At 44.3% G+C, this 22,232-nt stretch overlaps 2 protein-coding genes across 2 annotated transcripts in view; one reads left to right on the forward strand and one right to left on the reverse strand.

Moving 5' to 3' along the window:
* Positions 1-22,232, reverse strand: part of CDH23 (cadherin related 23) — a 516,293-nt gene that overhangs the window by 123,557 nt on the left and 370,504 nt on the right. Inside the window, exons 28-32 of the mRNA XM_054034015.1 lie at positions 5,044-5,104; positions 3,892-4,040; positions 2,182-2,317; positions 1,137-1,525; positions 934-1,035 (exon numbers count right to left, since the gene is read on the reverse strand). Coding sequence (XP_053889990.1) covers positions 934-1,035; positions 1,137-1,525; positions 2,182-2,317; positions 3,892-4,040; positions 5,044-5,104 — 837 coding nt within the window. The remainder of the gene's footprint in view (positions 1-933; positions 1,036-1,136; positions 1,526-2,181; positions 2,318-3,891; positions 4,041-5,043; positions 5,105-22,232) is intronic.
* Positions 10,693-21,852, forward strand: C7H10orf105 (chromosome 7 C10orf105 homolog). Its single transcript, XM_054034018.1, is given in 2 exon segments — positions 10,693-11,007; positions 19,045-21,852. Coding segments are annotated over 2 exon segments (501 nt in total). The 5' UTR covers positions 10,693-10,931; the 3' UTR covers positions 19,470-21,852.

Below are 22,232 nucleotides of genomic sequence, written 5' to 3' on the forward strand. Positions count from 1 at the left end.
AATAGTTCCTTTTTTTGAAAAGCCCAGCACTCTCTTATGTAGAAATTAAACCACCACACCCCATGTTTATATACATGACCCTATAATACAGGGCTCTTGCACTCACTAATTTTCTGGAGGGCTTGGCAAGAGTGCAGTGCTTAGTTTAGGAGTGGGATCAAGACCATATGCCTAGGACCCAACCAAGAGACCTCATGGAGGTTATTCAAGGAAACTTCAGGTTAACAATCACCTCACCATACAACCCATGAGTTAGCAGTTCAGGAGATAGCACTGCAGAGCGCTGACAGGAAGAGAGAGAGGAAGGCACGTGCAAAGAGAAAAGGGGAAAAAAAGAAGGTTCTGTGACCATCCTTATAATGTGGGCATTCTGTTGGTATGGGGGAAACTCTTGGAAGCGTGGTGAGCACTGTGCTGGCATGGTGGAGACCCCAATTATGGTGGTGTGGTGGGCATGATGCTGCCACAGCAGAGCCCCAAGTCTTAGCACTGTTAGAGAAGGGGCACGGCCACAAAAATGATTCATGTTTAGCAGAAAATGCACATCTGAAAGTACCTGGGTGGATGCAGACCAGGCATATTGCAGTGGGGATTCACCTGGCCCTTGGGGAGGTAGAGAGGTGAGATTGTGAGCTGCAAAACTACTAGAGCACTAGCTCCTTAGGGAGCTGAAGTTGCAAGCCTCTGAGGAGGCCACTGTAGTCTGTCCTCCCAGCAGGGCAGCTGCATCCCGGGGAGGTGGATCAAGATTAAGCAGGTCAGAAGTAAGAAACAAAAGACAACCCTTCAAAAGAAGAGGTGAGTGATGGTTGGCTGGGGTATTCCCTCCCAAACAAGAGAAATAAAAGGATGTTCTCATGTAGTCAGCTCTTGTTTGGCTTGTACCAAGCCTAGGATAAAGGACTACTGCAAAAACAGCTAAAATCCACTCACCACAGTAGAGTCAACCTTTGGTCCCCCATCATCTGCCACTACTGTTAAAGTGTAGAAATCCCCCTTCTCTCGATCCACCTGGCCTTTGACTGTGATGACACCCTACCAGGGACAAACAACCACAAAGATTGTGAATACCCATGTCGTGCTTACTGTTCAAGCACCTAAAGCCTTGGCCGGATTGGCCATTGTTAGCTACGTACAGTGATTCCATTGATCTTGAACAGGGACAGTGCCTGAGCATTGGTGTTGGGATCAAACTTGTAGGTGATCTGGTTCAGGTTGTCAATGGAGCGTGCCAGGACGCGCAACACCTCCGAGCCTGTGGGGATGTTCTCTGTAATCACTGCCTCATAGGTGAGGTTTGAGAACTGCACAGCCTCATCCAGTTCATTCAACAGGCTGACATAGACGCTGCAGAAACCTTGGTTGTTGGGGGGTGCCTGGTCTGTGGCAGAGACATTCATCAGGTAACTGGTTTTTGTCTCATAGTCCAGGTAGTCGATGGTGGTGATGAGGCCAGTGCTCTCATCAATTTCAAACTTCCCCTCAGAGCCAGTCAGGATTTTATAATTCACCAGACCTCCATTCCCTGGGGGAGGAACAAATGATCAGAGTTAGACTGGACTTCACAGAGAAGCAGACAAGACCACAGGACCCCTAACTTTGCCCAGCAGGTCAACTTGCTGAAAGCCTGAGGGGTGCCCCTAATCTACTTAAAATGGAAGAGGTTACAGATATTCTTATATCTAATATGGAGGTGCAGCCCGAGTCCCAGAATGTAATGTTCCATCTTAATCTGAATTAGCTGAAGCACTTTAAGCCAAGACAGGTTAACCCCACTCACAGCACAGCTGGTTTTATCATTTCTTTTACTATTTTAGTGATTTTTCCTCTAAGCTGCCCAAAGGTACTAATGAGATGGTATGACAGACCTCCTCCCTTCCCTGAGAAGGCTTGGGACAAAGCAATGACTAAATGTCCATCTATCGATGGACTGGCCCCTGCTGTCTGGAGTAAAAGAACCCCAAATCAGAGGAACTGGACAGGTCAGCGGCTGCAGGCTTGAGTCTCCCTAAGCTCTCTATGTTATTTCAGGCACTAATCTGCATCCTTTGCACTCCCATACCAAGAGTGGGGAAGGAGAGGCAAGAATTCACTCACACAACCAGAGACAGATGGTGTGATCCCACAAGAGGCTGGGGAGCAGTGGTGGCAGATTTTTGCAGCTCACCACAACCTCCTTACCTGTGTCTCGATCTGTTGCCCGGACAACTGCGACAGAAGTTCCAATCCCTGCAGTCTCTCGCAGCCCCAGACGGTTATACTGCCGTTGGGTAAACACAGGCACCTCATCGTTTACATCTTCCACATACACTATCACCTGGGGGAAGCCCCAAAACAAACCATTAGTGTACTGCACACTGCCTGGAAAATTTGTCCTGAAGAAAACAATGAGAAAGAGGCTTCCCTGGCAGAAGGAGCTGCTCTCTTGCATTTCAAGGACCGGGAGCCTCTCCACAGACCAATACAATTAGAACATAGATACTCGCCACTTCAGTGGACACCACTAGGAGAAGTTACAAGTACAAATCATGACATTCCCCTGTGAGTCCATCTCACGTAATTCCAATAAAAAGAAAAAAATATAGCTGGGAAGTTGATCACAGTAATAAAGTGATTGCCCAATTTTGTGTTTTTTTGCCAACTTGTCACAACATTTGTAAATTTTGTGAGTTTGCTTTATTTGCTGGGAAGATGGCAACCACTAATTCAAATCCTGGTAGAGCTGACTCAGCCCTGCCTCCTTATGAAGTAGACACAATTTGAATTCTATGCACTTTACTGTAAGAGAGTCATTGGGACGAGACCTTAAAAAGGGAGATCCTGTTTATGCCACATAGGCATTAATGATCCTGTGTTAAATTTTGTAAGTGTTGCGGCCCACTCCAGTGTGTAGGCCAAAATATCCTTTCTCCACGAATGGTGTGCTGCAGACTGGCTATCTGCCAGCTTGTTCCTGGCCTCCTCTTCCACAGCTGAATGATGGTGTTTATATATAGGCCTCAATCCTATAATTGCATCCACGTAGGCAGATTCCTGCATCCATGCAGAACTCTGCTGAAGTCAGTGGGTCTGCATGCTACATAGTTTCATCTACACGGATCCGACTGCAGGATTGGGGAAGAAGTTCTTTGGGATCCTTCAAGAAGAATGGAGTTGTACTTATAGCAAATATTACTACTACTGAGGTCTGTTTTATTTAAATATGCCACTGGCCACACACCTGTATTTTCATACAGATCAAGAGTAAAGCTGCCTTACAAAGCCACAATGTGAAAATAGCAAAAGGAAGCTAAGTAAGCAAGACTGTATATTCAAAAAGGAGGAGGGAAATTTCCATACCTGGACAAATATTGGGCAAATGTAACCATACAGTTAAACAGTTTTTCAATATCATGTTGTCTGTGTATGTATATTGTGTTCTGAATTGATTATGTATCTTCTTTTTTCTAACTTGTAACTAAATAAATTCAGCATAACCCATTTCTAATCGCTTGAAAAAAAAATTCCCTTTGCTGATGATTCTCTTGTCAATTTTCAGCCTAATTACGTTATGAAATGGCACAGAAAAATATCCTCCACCCAAAAGCAGTACCCATAGAATTTCCATCAGTCATTTCTACAGCACTTTGCTGATATTTCCATCTCTGCTGACTCTGCATCGCAATGCGTGGAAATTACTAACATTTGATGAAACCACTCTAATATTTTGCACTAAAAAACGTCTCACAAAGTTTTGTCTGGTTTTACCCTTACCCTCTTGTTACTCAAGGTCCAGTCATGCTTCATCACTTCTGCTGATCCCCCTCACTCACCCAGTGCCAACCTTACTCTGATGTAGCTCCTCATTGCTTCTGCTGCACCCCTCTAGCTCAACCGCAGTGATGTCCTTACCCTAACGGAGCTCCTCATTGATCCTTGTTCACTGTTGTAGGCTTCCACCTCCAGGACATGGGAGGAATTGTGCTCTCTGTCCAGGTGCCGTAAGCCCCTCATGACCAGCCCACTGCTGGGGTTGATCCGAAAGTGGTTATAATTGTTTCCTGTCAGTAAACAAACAAAACACAACAAAGTACATATCAATCAGTTCTCCAAGTGGAACAAACATCATGGGATCCCCACATACAGCAAAGTAGAATTGTGGAAAAGTGACTCAGAGGTGATACTGGTGTTGTTAAGTATTGGAATGGGCATATTGTTCATTGCCCTTGATTATCAAGCCTCATCCATACTAAGCACAACTCAGAACTACTTTTAAAGCTGGATCAACTAAAAGAGTTTAATCCCCATCCACACTACAGAGAAACCATACTAACTAAACCGTTTTCAACAAAAATGTGCTCAGGAGACTTCCTTTCCCTTTGCAGGGCCCAATCAAGGCTCTAAAATGTGGTTGTGACAAATTTAAAAAAATACGTTGTGTTGATGCATATCACATTAATTCCCTAAAAAGGCTTAAGAGGTAGTAATGTGGAGCAGGCTGTAATGGGTCAGTGTAAATGCAGGGGAATTACACTGGAATGGTGCTTTTTGAGACCTAACTACCACTAATTCATATATCCGGAAGTTTTACATCAACATGCAATTACTTATCCTTACTCCTTTGGATTTATATCTAACACATATGTTGTTAGAAGTTAGGTGCATTAACTACATTATTATGCTGTCATCCATCTCAGCGATATAGGTAACAACGTCTATCTGATAGCTATTGCCGGTATCAAAAACCAAAACGACAATGCAACTAGAGTGTAATTGCAGTCTAACTACAGTTACCATAGCAGAACCCAAATTATCAAGGACTTATCTCTTCTGACCATAAGTATTACAATGGATGGGGGGAGAGAATGATGAAATTTAATATATAGGGAAAGGGGTGTTTCTGTTAGCTGTAGGGCAGGCCAAAGAAGGCCACAATGTGATGAAATAGTTACATCATGCAAGTTTGCCAGTGTGCTTATCCGGCCAAAAGGTGATAGCAAAACTTCAGTTAACCAAATCACATGGACACACGATTATCTGTTGCAAAGAGGCACCTAGACTTACCCCTGACAATCCTGTACCACACTCTCCCATTAACACCTTCATCCGCATCTGTGGCTTTCACCTTTGAAAAGAAAAAAGAAGCCAGTGAAGGCCAGTGATTTTCAGATTGTACCAAAAGCTATCTCCTTCTCCTGCTCTTATGCAAGGCCAAAAGCAACAGTCCTCAGTACACAGGATTGTCTTGTTTCCCCAAGTCCTCTGGGTCACAGGGGCACATCTTTAAATGTCCCCATTTCCCAATGGGTTCAGAATCAGAGGTGCCTGTCCCATCTGGAAATCTCAGCTCAACTATGGTTTAAGTTTTAAGTGCATGGCTAGACCTTTCTGTTGCTCTGTACTGTGAGAGAGGAAGTGTCGCTTCTTGGTCTGCTCTGCCTATGGCAGAAAGTAAATAGGATGAAATTCAATAAGGACAAATGCAACGTACTCCACTTAGGAAGGAACAATCAGTTGCACACATACAAAATGGGAAATGACTGCCTAGGAAGGAGTACTGCGGAAAGGGATCTGGGGGTCCTAGTGGACCACAAGCTAAATGAGTCAACAGTGTAACACTGCTGCAAAAAAAGCGAACATCATTCTGGGATGTATTAGTAGGAGTGTGATAAGCAAGACACGAGAAGTAATTCTTCCTCTTTACTCCATGCTGATTAGGCCTCAACTGGAGTATTGTGTCCAGTTCTGGGCACCACATTTCAGGAAAGATGTGGACAAATTGGAGAAAGTCCAGAGAAGAGCAACAAAAATGATTAAAGGTCTAGAAAACATGACCTGTGAGGGAAGCTTGACAAAATTGGGTTTGTTTAGTCTGGAAAAGAGAAAACTGAGAGGGGACATGATAAGTTTTCAAGTACATAAAAGGTTGTTACAAGGAGGAGGGAGAAAAACTGTTCTTCTTAACCTCTGAGGACAGGACAAGAAGCAGTGGGCTAAATTGCAGCAAGGGAGGTTTAGGTTGAACATTAGGAAAATCTTTCTGTCAGGGTGGTTAAGCACTGGAATAAATTGCATAGGGAAGTTGTGGAATCTCCATCATTGGAGATTTTTATGAGGTTAGACAAACACCCGTCAGGGATGATCTAGATAATACTTAGTCCTGCCATGAGTGCAGGAGACTGGACTAGATGACCTCTCGAGTCCCTTCCAGTCCTATGATATATATAATTAGCCTAAGCTAATTGGGTACCCCAAGGTTCCACATGACTGATGTTCATTAACACATTTGTCAATTATCTGGAAAAGGGGGAAACATCTATAGATAACACAAAATAATTTAGGTTAGCTAAGACTAGTGAAGATGCCAAAGAACTTCAGAGGGACCTAATAATGCTCGGGGAACTGGCAGCAAGATGACAGATGAAATTTATTCTTGACACATGCAAGGAAATGCACACTGGAAGAAATAAGTTGAATTTCTCCAATACATTGTTCTAATGATTTGGGAAAAAGACCTGGGTGTCACTATAGACAGCTCAATGAAAACCTCTGCTTAACGTGCAGCAGCTGCTGTCAAGAAACAGACAGACTGTTAGGTTATACATAAACAATAGGATAGAAGATAACAGTGCAAATGTTATAATGACATAATATATGTCTATGGTATGCCATCACCTGGAGTACTGTGTTCAGTTCTGGTCAACCTATCTCTAAAAAGATACAGCAGAAACAGAGCAGGTGCTCAGGTGGGTGACAAAAATGACTATCAGCATAGAACGACTTCCAGATGAAGAGAGACTGGGGCTGCTTAGTTTAGACTGGGGATGAATAAGATGGGGAATGACGGAAGTATACAGTAGTGAATGGTATACAAAAGGGTAAATAGGAGCACTCACCTGACCTTTCCCATAATGCAAAATAAAGGTGACAGTCAATTAACTTAAATGGCAGAAAATTTAAAACTGATAGAAAGAAATATTATTTATGCAATAGAGCCAGCAACCTTTGGACTCAAATCATGGACTCAAATCATAGAGCTATCATAAAAGCTTCATGAAGATGATGAGACTATCCACAGTTACATTAGGTAGGATATAGTATATATATTATGCTATATACAGGCAATATAACCCCTTATGGTTTAGGGCAAAAACAAACCCTAGTTGAGGGGATTGTGAAGGAATGTCCTTTCTGGGCAGGTTATTTCATAATTGTCCATTATGGATCTTTTGCATTGTGCTCTGAAGCATCTGGTTCTGGCCAGTATCAGAGACAAGTTACTGCACTGGATGGATCACGGGAGGATAATTCCTATGTCCTAGATATACAGTGTTGAATGAAATGTTGCCAAACACTTGGGGAGACTTTACATAATGGGTCCACCTGGTGTTTCTATGGAACACTGCAGAGTTTCCCCTCCCCATGAGCACTTTCCAGGAACCCACCCCCAAACATCCTTCTTGCTCCGCCTCTGCCTGACCTTCAGAGCTGCTACAGCAAATCTGCCAACATCAAAGCTATTAGCAGCCTTCAAGCAGGATACTGAGGGGGTGGAGGGCATGAGTGTCTAATGCCTCCTACACCAGATGAATCAAATTTTTTAAATTTCCTTTCAAGGAGAGAAACAAATGCCCCTTTTTCCCCAATATGCAGAAGAAAAACAAGTGTAAATTGTGGCTATTGCTTTGCAAAATGACTGAGGTGAAAAAAAGACATGAATGCGCAGGAATTTGGGGAATTTCTCAAACATTTTTCTTGGTGTTTTGCCATGTAGGTATAAAGGTTTCATTCTGTCAAGGCTGTATGTTTTGGCTGCAAATATTGCTGAATATTCTGGTTTAACAAAGCAGAAAGGGGATATGCAACAAAAACTCCAAAAATGGCATTAAACAAAGGATTTTATTTTGCCTTGTTGCAAAACAGATGTAAGGCCCAAATGATCAGAAGCGGCCACTGCATTGGGGTGCCGCAATTCATGGGTGTCCAGCTTCAGACACCTTTGGGCTGGTTTTCAAAGCAGCCCCAATTCTAAATGACATTAATAGGAAGCACAGGCTCTCAGAACCTCAAAGTCGGGTCCTAGGTGCCATCAATGGAGCACCCAAAAAGTGAAGACAGACCAAGTTAGTGGCCACTTTTGCAAATGTTGACACCACAACCTCAAATCGTCCAGCTTTCCTTCTTGTGTCACACTCAGACCCATGTCTCCTCCTTGATGCCTGTCCAGTCCATATCCCCCAGACACTCACCTTATAGCACAATTCAAAGTGCTCCCATTCCCTCTCCTCCATGCTGAGAAATACACGATTGTTAGACACTTCTAACTGCAAGCACAAAGCTAGTTTTTCTGCTGGCAAAGGGCTGGCAATGCACTTTGCTGCCTTCTCAGCTATCCTGGCATGGTCTGATTTTCAAAACCAACCTTAGCTTGGTCTGGGCCAATTTTTACTTACCCGTGAACTCATTTTCTTTGAAAAGGGGACCTATTTCCAAGTTAAAAGTGTGTAAAATATAGCATATTTTGGGGGTGACCTGAAACTATTTTCAAATTAGTAATGACATGGGGGGAAAGCTCACATTTCAAGCAGCTTTGACTTTCCTGCCAAGCAAACTATTTAACATGCCTGTGCCATCAGGCTTTGAGTCTGTGAGCTCATTTCTGGGACAGGATTGCATTGGCTCTCTGTTACCATGCCTGGATCTGACAAACCAGATAAAAAGAGGGCAGTGTGAATCAAAGATCTATTTCCGCCGGCTGATCATTCCTAAGCATATCCAGAATGTCTAAGTGGTGATATCAGCTTGCCTTCTAAGACACCGGAGGTCCCTTCTCAGAAAAGCTGAACGAAGGAGAGGAGTCAGAAGAGGGCAGTGGTGAGGAAAACCAGAGGAAAGGGAAGAAGATAAAGATTCTTAGCAGAGTTTAATGCAGTTCCTTGGGCCGCCAAGCAGTGGTGTGTGTGTAATGGGAAAAAGATTTCAGTTTTACAGTGAAGACAAAAAGGTGGGATTTTCAAAGCCCATAGAAATTAACAGGAATTGGGCATCCAAATCTCCTTGGCCAAGGTGAAAATCCCACCCAGAAAGCTTTTCTCATCCACCTTCTGCACAGGATGTTTTTTCAAAGCTCATCCCAGGTTATTTGATAAAGCCACAAGGGCAGGTATGCCCTGCAGGGAAATGTGCAAAATGGGTCAGCAGGTGAAAAGAGAGAGCTTTGGCTTTAAAGCGATTGGCTTCCATCTGCATTTGTTAAACTGCTTGTTTTCAATAAACTTGTTCGGCTGCACTGCCCAGCTTCTCCCTCTGCTGGAACTTCTGGTGAAGTCGCAATCAGGTGCTTGTGATGCCACTAAAATAACGGTGAAGCAACAAATCCAGCATTATGGATTTTAAGCAGAGGAATAAGGAGAATGGAAGGTGGGCGGAGGGAGGGGGGGGAATATTTGGTTAAACAAAGACAGTCAGATTCAAATATCCTTTTTCATGTTGAGTAGTAATTTACTCCTCAAATAGTCCCATATATTTCAACAAAAGCTACTTGTGCAGTAAGCTACTACTCCTGGGGAATGAAGGTGGAACAATCTGGCCCAAATACATTTGATATTTCTAAAAATGTAGGAAAGGCACAAAACCAAAATCCACTTTCCTAATAAGATAGATTTTAAAGTTTTCTACAGTATGAAAATCCTGCTTTAAAGCTGCTAAAGGTAACTTGCCCACAACTATTTGTGACCTTTTCTGCTTGTTTTCCACATTAGAAATTTAGATCTGGTCTTCCCTGTTCTCTCCCGAAAGATTCTGTTGTGGACTGGAGAAGCAGCAGGATTAGGACATCACAAGTAACAACAGACAAAGCTGAGCAGCTGAGAGGGGCAGGGCTATTTCGTTAGACTGCTTAAATGTTAAAACCTATTTAATTCAAAAGGGTGGAAACAATTGGGAGAAAAGCTCTCTTTTGAAAGATACAACATTCCTTCTTTTGCAGCCAGTCCTGTGGTGAGTGCTCCAGAACAAACTGACAAGACAAGATGAGATACTCCTGGTATTTCTAAAGGAGAAAGCAGGGAAAAGAAACCTTTAAAAAAAACTGTCAGGGCTTCCTTGTATATCAAAAAGCAGCAAGAATACACAAAGAATTTCCCTTTTGCAGGTTACCTTTAAAAGAGGGACCAATAGATACAGGACAGAAGAGTGAGGCTAAAAACAGGTAGTAAAAGGAAAGAGAGTTAAGCGGTAGAAAGAAAAAGCAAAGAAAGATTAGGGAATTATTTTGAGGAAAGGAAAATAGAAGAATGAAAAGAGTGGAAGAGTAAGTGTGTTTGAGAGAGAAGAAGAGAGTGCAAAGGAAAGAGGCCTGCTTCCATTCCTCCCCTTCCCCCAGCTGCTGATCCCAAATCGGCTCCCAGAGTAACCTAAAGGCTGGCATTCAGTGAATAGCATCTAGCCAGCAGACTGTACCATTCAAACTTTCTGCAGGGGAAGGTGAGAGCTGCTCAAAGAATTACAATTTAATCCAATATCGTTTCCCTAAAGGGACTACATCCAAACCTCAAAAAAAATTTTTTTTTTTTTAAAAAATACACAATCCTAAGGAATGACCAAATGAGTTTGTTGATTCTAAAGTGCAGGAGCTCTGTAGGTTTGGCTGGTTCATTTAAGTTGTTTTGGCTTTGTCTGTTCCTGCTATTCCCATCCTAGCTGCCACCTCTCCCCCCATCCTACCTTACGCCCCTCTACCCCTCCCCCAAGAAGTAAGGGACTGGAAGACAACAGAGAGCTATGGAAGGGCGCGCAGCAAGAGGGAAAAGACAGGAGAAGGAGACACCCCTGTGCTGCTTGAGTATTAGTCAGAGAGGTACAAAGCCAGGGGACCGGCTACAGCCTCATGGGATTGTCCTGAAAAGATAACAGCAGCTGTAGGAGCACACAAGGGGGCAAATGATCAATCAATGATCTGCGCTAACTCTGAAGAGCTATCCTGCAGCCTGTGTTATGCAGCATTTCTTGACAGCTTCTAAGGGAAAGGTCAGTGCTCTCAGGTCCTTCTAATCTGGACAACCTATCCCCTCTTCCCATCTTTCAAGTTTGATTTCACAAAGATCTGGAGAAAAGCAAAAGGCTTTAAAGGAGCCAGGGCATGAGGGTGTGAGATGGTCTGGGATGCTGCTAAAATAAGGTGGTCAGTGTCAAACCTGATCATTCATGATCATTGTCTCTGTCTGTTTGCTGGGGTATCCCAACAATGGAGGAGGGAAACAGCTCAGTAGCTCTGTGAATGTATCACTTACTGATCTAGGGTTTTAATACTGAGTTTTCTGAAACTTTGTGCTTGTTAGTACAAAACTGAGCCACTGAATTTTACATACTTCTCCAGACAGGTGAAAGGCTTGGGGGGGGGGGGGGGGGGGGAGGGGGCAGGTTTTTTTGCATATTACGCAGAGCCGGGAACACTTTCCTAGCGTTCACCAATTTCAAGATACAATGAGAAGGGAAGAGGAAAGCCTCTTTTTTTCAGCGCTGTGTCACAAGTGCACAAGCCACTGAAAACGACTTTCTCCTAGCAAAAGATCAGAAAAGGTGATGAGAACTTGTGAAAACGACTGCAAAATTGCATAAACCCACCCCAGACCTGCTATTTGGTGAGATCGAGGAGAGGAACTTTTTGTTCCATTTCTTATTATGTTCCAAAACTATGACTTTTTCACTTTTGTTGTGAACATTTTACAAAATGAAACCCTTCACAACCTTCATCTGTGTCAGTGGTTCTCAAACTATTGTACTGGTGACCCCTTTCACATAGCAAGCCTCTGAGTGCGACCCCCCTTATAAATTAAAAACACTTGTTTATATATTTAACACCATTATAAATGCTGGAGACAAAGCGGGGTTTGGGGTGGAGGCTGACAGCTCACAACCCCCCCCCCCCCATGTAATAACCTCACGACCCCCTGAGGGGTCCCAACCCCCAGTTTGAGAATCCCTGATCTATGTGCTACAAAGATGTGATCTGAGTCTGAATCATGGGTGTATGCCAGTCACTTCATACTATATTTAATCAGATAGGGGCAATGTTTTGCATGGTTACTGGCAGATTGATTTTTCTTCAACAGGCCTTTTATTAACACTGCTGGATTTCACTAGCTAATTGTGCCTGCCGTGGGAGCAATCACAGAATGGTAACTTTGGTATGCAGGCAGGGCTGGGGGGAAAAGAAGTGGCTAGTATGTTTAAAAATACTGCTGGGCAAATGTTTTGTTAACATATTTACAGAATAACATATCCTATTAATTTCATGAGATTTAAAAAATAAATACATTAAATTCTAAATTATTTGCCACCTCTAGTTGCGTATGTGGCGAAATTGAATTCCACTTTCAATTCAAATGGATACATGCCAATTTTATATATATCAGGCACAATTTGCTCAGCAGTAGTACAAAACTAATTTCAAATGGCTAGCTGCAGCGCTGGCCTGAATATGTCTGTTACCCACAACAGCCATTTCCCCTGCACTGAACAGCGAACTGATGAAGGCCTTTGACTTTGTGTGGTAGCAAAGTGTCCCGCTTAGTATGTGGTATATGGGGGAGGTTCCCCTTTCTGCTCTAAAAGCCATTAACATGGGAAGTCCTTCACTCTAGTGGTTACCACACAGCAGTTCCCAGCACTAGCTTGGTTTGGGGTCCAGGCTCTGGCAACAACATCTCAGAGAGAGAGAGAGAGAGAAGGGCATGCAACTGGGGAAGGGATGAGAGAGTTGTCAGGTACAAGTAATTAAGGGTGGAAAGGATGAGATATGGAGAGGACCTACAGAAAGAAAGCAGGAATGTTTCTTCTAAGACCTGTGAGTCAGTTTTAGTTTACCTGTGGATTAGGATGAGTATTCAGCAGGCTTTGGCGGGAGAAGGGAAATCAATGCACTGTCTCAGGAAAATTACAGTGGACATTAAATTGAGAGTGGACATTAAAGTGGAGGAAAATAGACATAATGGCAATACAGACTGTGCACAAAGTTGTCTGATTTATCAGAGAGATTCCACTCTTCAGTTCAGAGCTCAGAGGCCAAATGGACTCAATTACAGCAGTGTAAATTTGAAGTAGCTCTATTCACGTCAGGGGAGTTGCAAGGACACTGGTTGTAACCAAGAGCAGAATATGGCCTACAGTTGCTAGCACAAGTGACTTATGTTTGCAAATCCCTTAGTGTATTCTCAGCCTGAGGTACTGGATATTGGCTGTGCAGCACTCTATACTGTCAAGCGCAAGAATTCAAATAGGGTTACCATACGTCCGGTTTTTCCCGGACATGTCCGGTTTTTCGGCAATCAAACCCCCGTCCGGGGGGAATTGCCAAAAAGCCGAACATGTCCGGGAAAATGCTGGCCGGGCACTTCCCCTCCCGCGGCAGCTCTGTTCCTCCCTGGACTCTTCAGCTCTGTTTAAGAGCCGAGCTGCCCAAGTGCTATGGGCTTCAGGCAGTCCCCTTGCCTCCGGACCCCAGCCGCCGGCCGGGCACTTCCCCTCCCGGGCTCCGGCAGCGCAGGGTCCAGAGGCATGGGGGATGCCCGAAGCCGGTAGCGCTCGGGCAGCTCGGCTCTTAAACAGAGCCGAAGAGTCAGGGGAGGAGCAGAGCCTCCGGCCGCGGCGGCTCTGCTCCTCCCCTGACTCTTCGGCTCTGTTTAAGAGCTGAGCGCTACGGGCTTTGGGCAGCCCCCATGCCTCCGGACCCTGCCCCGCTGGAGCCCGGGAGGGGAAGTGCCCGGCTGGGGGCGCAGGGTCCGGAGGCATAGGGGCTGCCCGAAGCCCGAGCGTTACCGGCTTCATGGTTTGCCGGGCAGCCTCCAGACCCTGCGCCCCCGGCTGGGTGCTTCCCCTCCAGGGCTCCAGCTGCGCTGGGGAAGCGCTGGCCAGGGGCGCAGAGTCTGGGGGTTGCCCGGCAAACCGTGAAGCCGGTAGCGCTCGGGCAGCCCTTTTCACATGGCTGGGAGTGGGAGGGAGGAGGGGGCGGAGTTAGGGCGGGGAAGGGGCAGAGTTGGGGCGGGGATGGGGAAAGGGGTGGGGCCAGGGCCCGGGCCCGTGGAGGGTCCTCTTTTTTAATTTGCTAAACATGGTAACCCTAATTCAAAGCTCTTGAGACAGGTCTCCACAAATGAAATTGGCTTAAAATCTAACACATTCTGGTTTCTATTTCTTTGCTTTCTGGTTTTTGAACCTCTGTGCTGTACATGGGTTCATGTTTTCAAGCTTTGCTCTGCAACTGTGAAGGCTAGGAATTTTCTTTGTCTTTCTTCCTTTCTTCTTTTTTTGTGTGTGGAAAGCTGAGATTCTCATGTAATGACTTGAATCCAGGGACTGGGTCCTTAAGAAAAAATACCAAATATTGCAAGTTTTGCAACAGAATCACAACAGCTGGCAAGAATAATCTCTGGTAGTGTTCATGTGAGCCAGAACCCTGTGAATCATGCTGAGAATACCCCAACTGACTCAGTCAGTGGAAGAAGGAAAATGACTCAAAACCTCCCTCACTCCGCTGGATGGCTGGAAATGGAATTGCCACTGAGGCCATGTGAAAGGAGTGCTTTGGGTCACTCTCTGGTGAACACTGACAATAATCCTGGTGGTATCCCTTGGGGACCCTCAGACACTTCTCCAATGGAGTTGTGGTAGCACTGCAGTGATGCCAGGGTGAGGGGTGTGAAGTCTGGAAAGTTTGCATTTTTTTTTAACATGAAAAATCTTTCCACTGAAGGTAGGCAGCTGGAAACCTTCAGAAGCACATCTGAACTTTGTGAAGAGGACTACTGACCCTTCACTTTGGCACATGCTAAAGGAAATAATCTGATTTTGTGTAGGTAATTCGGTTCATGTGGTTTTCTTGGAGCTCTCCAGGTGAAGTTTGAGCTGCTTTGGCTGCAGCAGGGCAGCTTTGGAAACTACAGGGAATGTGGTGACTTTTCCCTACATGTATTGAGGGAAGTTTCTCCATCTGAAAGAATTGTGAATAAACCTCTTTCATGAGAACCACCACTAGAAGGACCGGGAAGGGCAGAGGCTGAAACAAAAGCAAACACATATCTTACCAACCCGAAAAAGGGCTTCTACTGATGGGGGAAGGGACCTCCTCAGATCTGACATGACATTTAGTAAGATAAATGGGCCTAAGAAGCGATCCAGGGGAATGAGATTCTGATACAGTGTCACAGGGGGACTGAATTATAGCTGCGTACATTGAATCTTAAGTCTAGTCACTCACCATATGTTCTTCATCATACTAAATAGACACCATCAGTCACAAGTATTTTTAGGGACTGGTTGGTTAAGTCACTATTAATGCTGGAATATAATGTGATTGCTTAATGATTGAGAGAGAGAGTGCATTTATGTAAAATGCTGTTGTCTTTTTTATTATAATTAATAGATATGCCTTAAAGCTTTATAGACAATTTAAAAAATTGTGGGTTTTTATATTTTCATGTATTTAAAAATGTTATGATTGCATATTGTGCCATTCTAGTACCTAGACTATTTGCATAGCAAACATTTTGCAATAGTGATTTAATCTCTGTAGAAATATGCAGCAGAATATTTTTCCAACTCTCAGTGTCACTGGTGTCAGGATATAGTGTAGTTCACCTGCAGAATGGATTTTCTATATTGGATGTAGGGATTAAACTAAAAGCTGCAAGTAAGCATGACTTAGCACACTCACTTTTTCCTGCTTCTCTCACAGAAATCGGGAGTTAGACTGTGAGTTGGATAGCTCCTCTACAGCCATCTTGATAACTGTCCACCATGACTGTTGCAACAGCATAAGCCTCAAGCTTCTATAGAAACAGCCATTTAAATGTTAGCTTCGTATATAAATCATCAAGGATATACATGGGAAATATCCTATATCGTTCTGTGCATGTTGCTTGATTCAACTTTCATTTGGATAAATTCATTATATAGTTAAGTCCCTCCACTGACTTTTACACCTGCGAGTTGCCTCTTTAACAATGGCTACCAGCAATTCCACTGAAAACCACCCACTGCAGGCTAACTCTTTATCTGTGGGCCAGAGGTTGGCCTAGCTCTAGCTGCTTTGCACTGCTCTGGCAATGCAAAGCAACAATAATGCTGGCTTAGATGGCTTGTGAAGGATTCCACTAGCATGGGGGATTCCAGAGTGATACCGAACTGCTGTAGCTGCTCCTAAGCTAACTCCTTTACTGGTCCTCGGTGTAGGGGGCGAGGCTGGGGACATTTTTTTATAAGCTGGCTAAGGTGTAAAAATTTTGACGGAAACTAACTCATTAGCATGATATGAAAAACGGTTGTAAAGACAAAGAGAGAAAAAGATAGTCTTGTGGCTAAGGCATTGAACGGGATCAGGAGATCTAGGTACAATGCCTTGCTCTGCCACAGATTTCCTGTGTGACCTTGGACAAGCCACAGAATCTCTCTGTCCCTCAGTTCCCCATCTGTAAAATGGGGATAACAATACTTCCTTTGTCTGTCTTGCTTATTTTAGGCAGGGGGCAGCCTTGCCTATTATTAAGTGTACCAGGCATTTTGCATTATAAGTCCCTGTTTTCACTTACTTATAACTTTGTCAAACTTCAACCATCTGGGCTGATATTTTCTCTACTGGATGTCTGCCTCAGACTGAATTTGTTTGGAAAATTTCAGCCAAAATGGGTCAGCCATTTCTGGGAACGAGGCTATGGAAAAATACTTTGTTTTGCTCATGTTAAATTCTTGAGACCTTTTCTCTGAAAAGCTCTAGCTCCCCTTTGGAGCAAAGACTTGAAATTTGGCAGGAGATGGCCTTTCTGTCAGGGATTGTGCCTTTGCCATCCCCATGAAAATCTGCCTCAATTTGGCCATGTTATAAGCCTTTCAAAAAAATCACAGTAATATCTATGAAACCCACTGGTAAAGAGTCCCATCTCCCTCTTCTGCTCATCCACATATAGGATGACAACCTACTATTGCTATCAATTACTTCAGGTCCATGCAGTTGATTCCATCCCCGCTGACAATGCATGTGGGTGTCATTTTGATGCCACATGATGGAATTTCTGTTTTTTCACTTTGCATTGTGTTTTTTTTTTTTTAAACAAGGACATTATCCATAAAAACTACATTAAAATAACATTACTAAGTTTGCAAAGTCTAGCACTCAAAACCAAGAAAATGCCAGAATTAAGGTTGCCTGTGCATATGAATTATGTGAGAGTCTTAAATGACATGATTACAAACTATTTTTTCCACAGCAACCCTGCCCCATTCAGTGCACAGGATAGACAGTCCTCACTTGATGAACTGCTTATTTAAGATTTTGTTTTCTCCTTCTTGTTCACTATGTGGCCCTATGTATTATTTACTGGGTTGGGGCTTCTCAGGGCTACTGTAATATAATTATAATAAACCAATTAATAATAATTTTAAAAATATTTACCCAGCCCTTATATTTCTTGAAAATCTAAGCAGCTCAGTGATGAAAAGAAATACAACCGAATGTTAAAATGAGTGTTTGAGACTGAGTTCACATAGCTGCATGGTTGTACTAAATGCCTTTAGAATGGCCTTGGTAGCAACATTTTCTGGAGTTTCATTGAAAAAATCCAAAATTTTCCCCCAAACCCCCAATTATATTTGATGAAAAATTCTGATGAATTGAAAAGGCATTTTCTGTTTAAAAATGTTTTGAAGGAAATGTTTCGACCAGCTCTAGTATTCCCTTCCTTCAGCGCCGGTGCTACCATTTAGGCAAACTAGGCGGTTGCCTAGGGCGCCAAGATTTGGGGGCACCAAAAAGCGGTGCCCCTCATTTTTTTTTTACAGCATTCCTATGCCCCTGCCCGAGCGCGCCGTCATTGCTCCACTTCTCCTGCCTCCCAGGCTTGTGGCGCCAATCAGTTGTTTGGTGCCGCAAGCCTGGGAGGGGAGGAGAATTAGAGTGGGGGCGGCGTGCTCGGGGAGGAGGCGGAGCAGAGGTGAGCTGGGGTGGGGAGCTGCCGCACGGCTCACCAGGGGGGGCGGAGCTGCCGCGGCGGGAGGCGTCTCAGGGCGGGGGGGGGGGAGAGGCAGGGAGCTGCCGCAGGGCTGGGAGGGGGAAGCAAGGTAGAAGTTTCGTCTAGGGCGGGAAACTTCCTTGCACTGGCCCTGCCTTCCTTACTCTTCGCTGCTGATACAGCATTTACATAATGGAGCTCTATTGGAATAGCAGCACTAGAGATGTGACATGCTAATTACCCGGGGCAATGGGGGAGGGGTGCATTTTGCTCCACATACCAGTATATGGCTATATATTTCCTTTAACAGATATTCCTGTCAGGGGGCTCTGTTGTTTTATATCTTGTATTTTAGTTCAGTGCACAGAAACTGTATTTAATAGATCTAAATCCCACAATAGGGTACCTTTTGTTGCATTGTCCCTGCTGGTGTATTGGAACAAACAGTTTCATAACCTCATTCTCACAGGCTTCCAGCCCCGTACTTCATTTCTAGAGAGTCCAAACTCTGGACTATCAGCCAGGGTAATTCAATTTCTTAAAAATAAAAAGCCAGCTGCTTGTTAGAAGGTGTCAGAGTTACGAGCGGAATGCAAAGAGGTGCACTTTGCCCATGTGATGAGGGGCCTCATGGAAACTTCCCCTACCCTCACTTTTACTGGGGTCAGTGGAAGCTTCCTGCATCGTGTTTTTAGGTGCATTTTAGTACTGGTGAAAGGTGCTGGGTTGGCAGCCTAGCAAACTGAAGTCTTCTCTTTAACCAAGAAACACGTATAAGACATGAATCTCACACACTGGCCCACTGATGTGTCTCAGCCCAGTTCTGGAGGACCCATCCTCTAAGGATAACAAGGTCATTCCATCTCTAATCCCAAGTAGTCGTTGTCCTCCTTGCTGATGTTACCCGCATGAGTGCTAACTGGCACTAGTCATGACGGTGGTTTTGGTGATGTGTACACCTCTATGGACTGAGGCCATCAGTCAATTTTACCTCAGCTATGGAACAGCTTCTAGATAGTAATAGTTTAAATCATCTTATTTCTGATAATCTTCTGCATTGCAGGAAAGATGAACACAGAGGATGTTGGGAATGAGACCTCTCCAACACCTAGTATCCTTGGATTCCTTGTAACCACCACCAAGTTGGTCCCACTAAGTCCCATGCGCCCAGGGGAGAAGCCAGACCCTTTGCCTATTATCATCGCACTCATCTGCATCTTTCTCCTCCTGGCTACCTGTCTCATCTTTATCACTCTCTGCAAACCAGCAGCACTCGACCAGGCCCGCTATGGGCCACACGAGTGCATGCCCTACCACCCAGAGGATGCCAGTGAACCACAACTAAGGTTCTGGAAGCGACTGGGCTCCCTAAGGCGTTCCATAAACAGCTTCAGGCGGACCCAGCCTGTCTCCCAGTGCCATCGGACCTGCTCAAGGATGCCACCAGCCACCCAGGACTGGGACTTCATGGAATCCACTAAAATGTGACAGCTGTTTCTCCACCATTCTGCTGCAAAAAACAACTCACCTCATTGCACAAACACCCCATTCACTGCTGTCAATGAGATCTCAAATCATCCAATACCACTTTGCTGAGCACAGTGTCAGGACAGAGACCTTGGGAGAGCAGAGTGGCAGCGATTCCCATACCTACGGAAATCTCTAAAGGAGTTCCACAGCCCACAATGTGGGAGCATGACGTTTGTAAAGACCGGCTGAGGGAACCAGATTACACCAATGTGGCACTATTTCTTGGGGCCCTACAATCTGGAACTAACCAGCAGTGAGTGACATAAGACCAGCAACCTCTGCTAGGGAAAGCATTTGACAGAAGGCATCACTAATTCTAAAGCTCCTTGGAAAGTGTCTCCCTGGGGCTAAGGTGTCTATTTCTCCAAGTTTTGGTAGTTTGAAGTTTTTCCTCCATCTCTTTTACTATAAAGACCAAGGGGTGCCCACGCTGATATTAAAATATTTGCCTTCTCTTCACAAACAGAAGCATTAGAGTATGTCTACACATAAACCACAACAGTGACACAGCTGCACCTCTGCAGTTGCATTCCTATAGGGATTCAGTGAAGACACTACCTACAACAACGGGAGGGGCTCTCCCATTAGTGTAGGTACTATGCCTCCCAGAGTGGCAGTAGGTAGGTCGACTGGAGAATTCTCCCATTGACCCAGTGCCATCTAGGGTCAGGGGGTACATCGGTTTAACTGTGTCACTCAGGGGTATGGATTGTTCACACCCCTGAGCAACATAGTTATACCAACCTAATTTCCTAGTGTAGACCAGGCCTTAGCCATTACAGCTCTTAATTCATGGAGAATAGAAGCTCTCATAGGTTTTGCCAAAGTCAGATAAAGACCCCAAACGCGGCTGTTTTACGTATGAAGAAGCACATGGTTCCTATAGGTGTGGGGCCATGGCTAAGTGGCCGTGTTCAGTTCACTGTATATACCCTGAGCCAGTATAGGTGGAAGGAAGCAGACCCAGAGCAAGGCACTGTATTGAATTTGCAAGGAGGTGATGGGAGGAAGTGTCTTGCAGGTGTTGCGTTCAGACCAGATCTCCCTTCAAACATTCAGCAATGGCTGATTCAGGAGTGGCATTTGGGCTGCCACCATTTTAAAGTTTGTTCTCTGGGACAAACAGGTCATGGCCTGATGCTGAGCCATAGTGTCACATCCCCTCACCTCCACCAACGCCACCACGCAATGCTATGATACATCACTGCCACCTTGGGTAACAACATAACATGCTGATGTTATGTCAGTCTGGATGTTTTCTAGGAAACAATAATGTCCTTCAATCTTCACTTGCAACACATGTGCCATTTTAAAACAAGGACATACAAGCTGGGCTCCAAAGGGTGCTGTTTGATCTCCTTTTGTGGTGGAGGGCCCCTGAGCTTTGTGAGGGAGAAGACAAAGAAGGGAAAAAACTAGTGGGGACACTGGATCCCTCTCTAGGTCACAGAGAATAGAGAGTTCATTTCGCCCCCGCTCCAATGCACCAAATTAAAACATTTTCTTGAAGACTCACTTATTTGCACCATCTGCTTTAAGCACTAGCCTTTAATACTAGTAAGGAAAGTGAAATAAATGCTATTCTAAGCATTCCTGCTGGAGGCCTTGAGAATTTCTAACACTGGGGTCCGTGGGATCTTTGTCTTTTAACCACTAAAAATGCCCCTTTCTGGGACGCAGTGAGAAATGGAACTTGAGGATGGGTGGAAGAGGATGTGAAATTGTGTTACTTCAGTTTTAATATGTGTCTTGAATATTGCAACTAAAATATTCAGGGTTCCTGTTTCCTGGCCTGAAAGGGGTAGGTCCAAATGACACCCACGGGAAGATTTCACAGATAGCTCAGAAGGTGCTGCTTGGTTTCTTTTGAAGAACGTTGGGTAAGTCATGTAACGTCTGTAACAAATGACTTGGGCAAGAAAGCAACAATCTCACTGGCTAACAAACACCACGTCTAAGATGAGTGACCCAGAGTAAAGCTATTACAGAAGTGTATTCCTTTTAAGCAGATGTATTCCTTTACATTTTTTATTTTATTTTACATTTCCGTGCCCTTGTAAGCTTATTCTTTTAGCTGGTTTATTCTGGAACTGGGGCCTCATTATAATTCTGTAAGGATTTGGAGTTTGTGCATGGAAAATGTCTTCTCTCAGCTGGCCTATTCCTAAGCAGGTGTGTACTAAATAAGCTCGACTGCACTCACTCTCTGTTCACCATGTAATGTCTATGTACTCATCCCAGTGATATAATCCGTAGGTTGTTATACGTTTCTATGTAATCATGGACTCCACAAATCTCTACTGAAAAACCACTTCAATAAATAAGCAGCAGGATCAGGTAAACATGCTTGTGAATGCATTAAAAGGGCCTTTGGAGGGTTTTAACTGGTAAGTTGGCTGTGGAAGGATGAGCCCCTCATTTCTGCTGTGAAGGATATATGACTGGCATGGTAATCTGCCTTCCCTTTTACAAAGCGGTTCTCTTAAAAAAGCAGTATAAAAAATAGCATGTTAGTATCTTAGGGCCAGGTTTTCCAAAAAGCTCCATACCCGACCACTCCCATTTAGCTACTTAAAAAAAGTGGCCATTTTTTCAAAAGTGCCCAGTGCCTAGCAATGGAACAGCACTCTTTCCAGCTAGCATCTTGAGAACAGTGAGAACTGTTAGGTTCCCATTTAGCCCTAAGGGTTCATGACACACAATTTAAAACACAGGGAAACG

Source organism: Malaclemys terrapin, chromosome 7, assembly GCF_027887155.1.
Source record: "Malaclemys terrapin pileata isolate rMalTer1 chromosome 7, rMalTer1.hap1, whole genome shotgun sequence".
NCBI lineage: Eukaryota > Metazoa > Chordata > Testudines > Emydidae > Malaclemys > Malaclemys terrapin.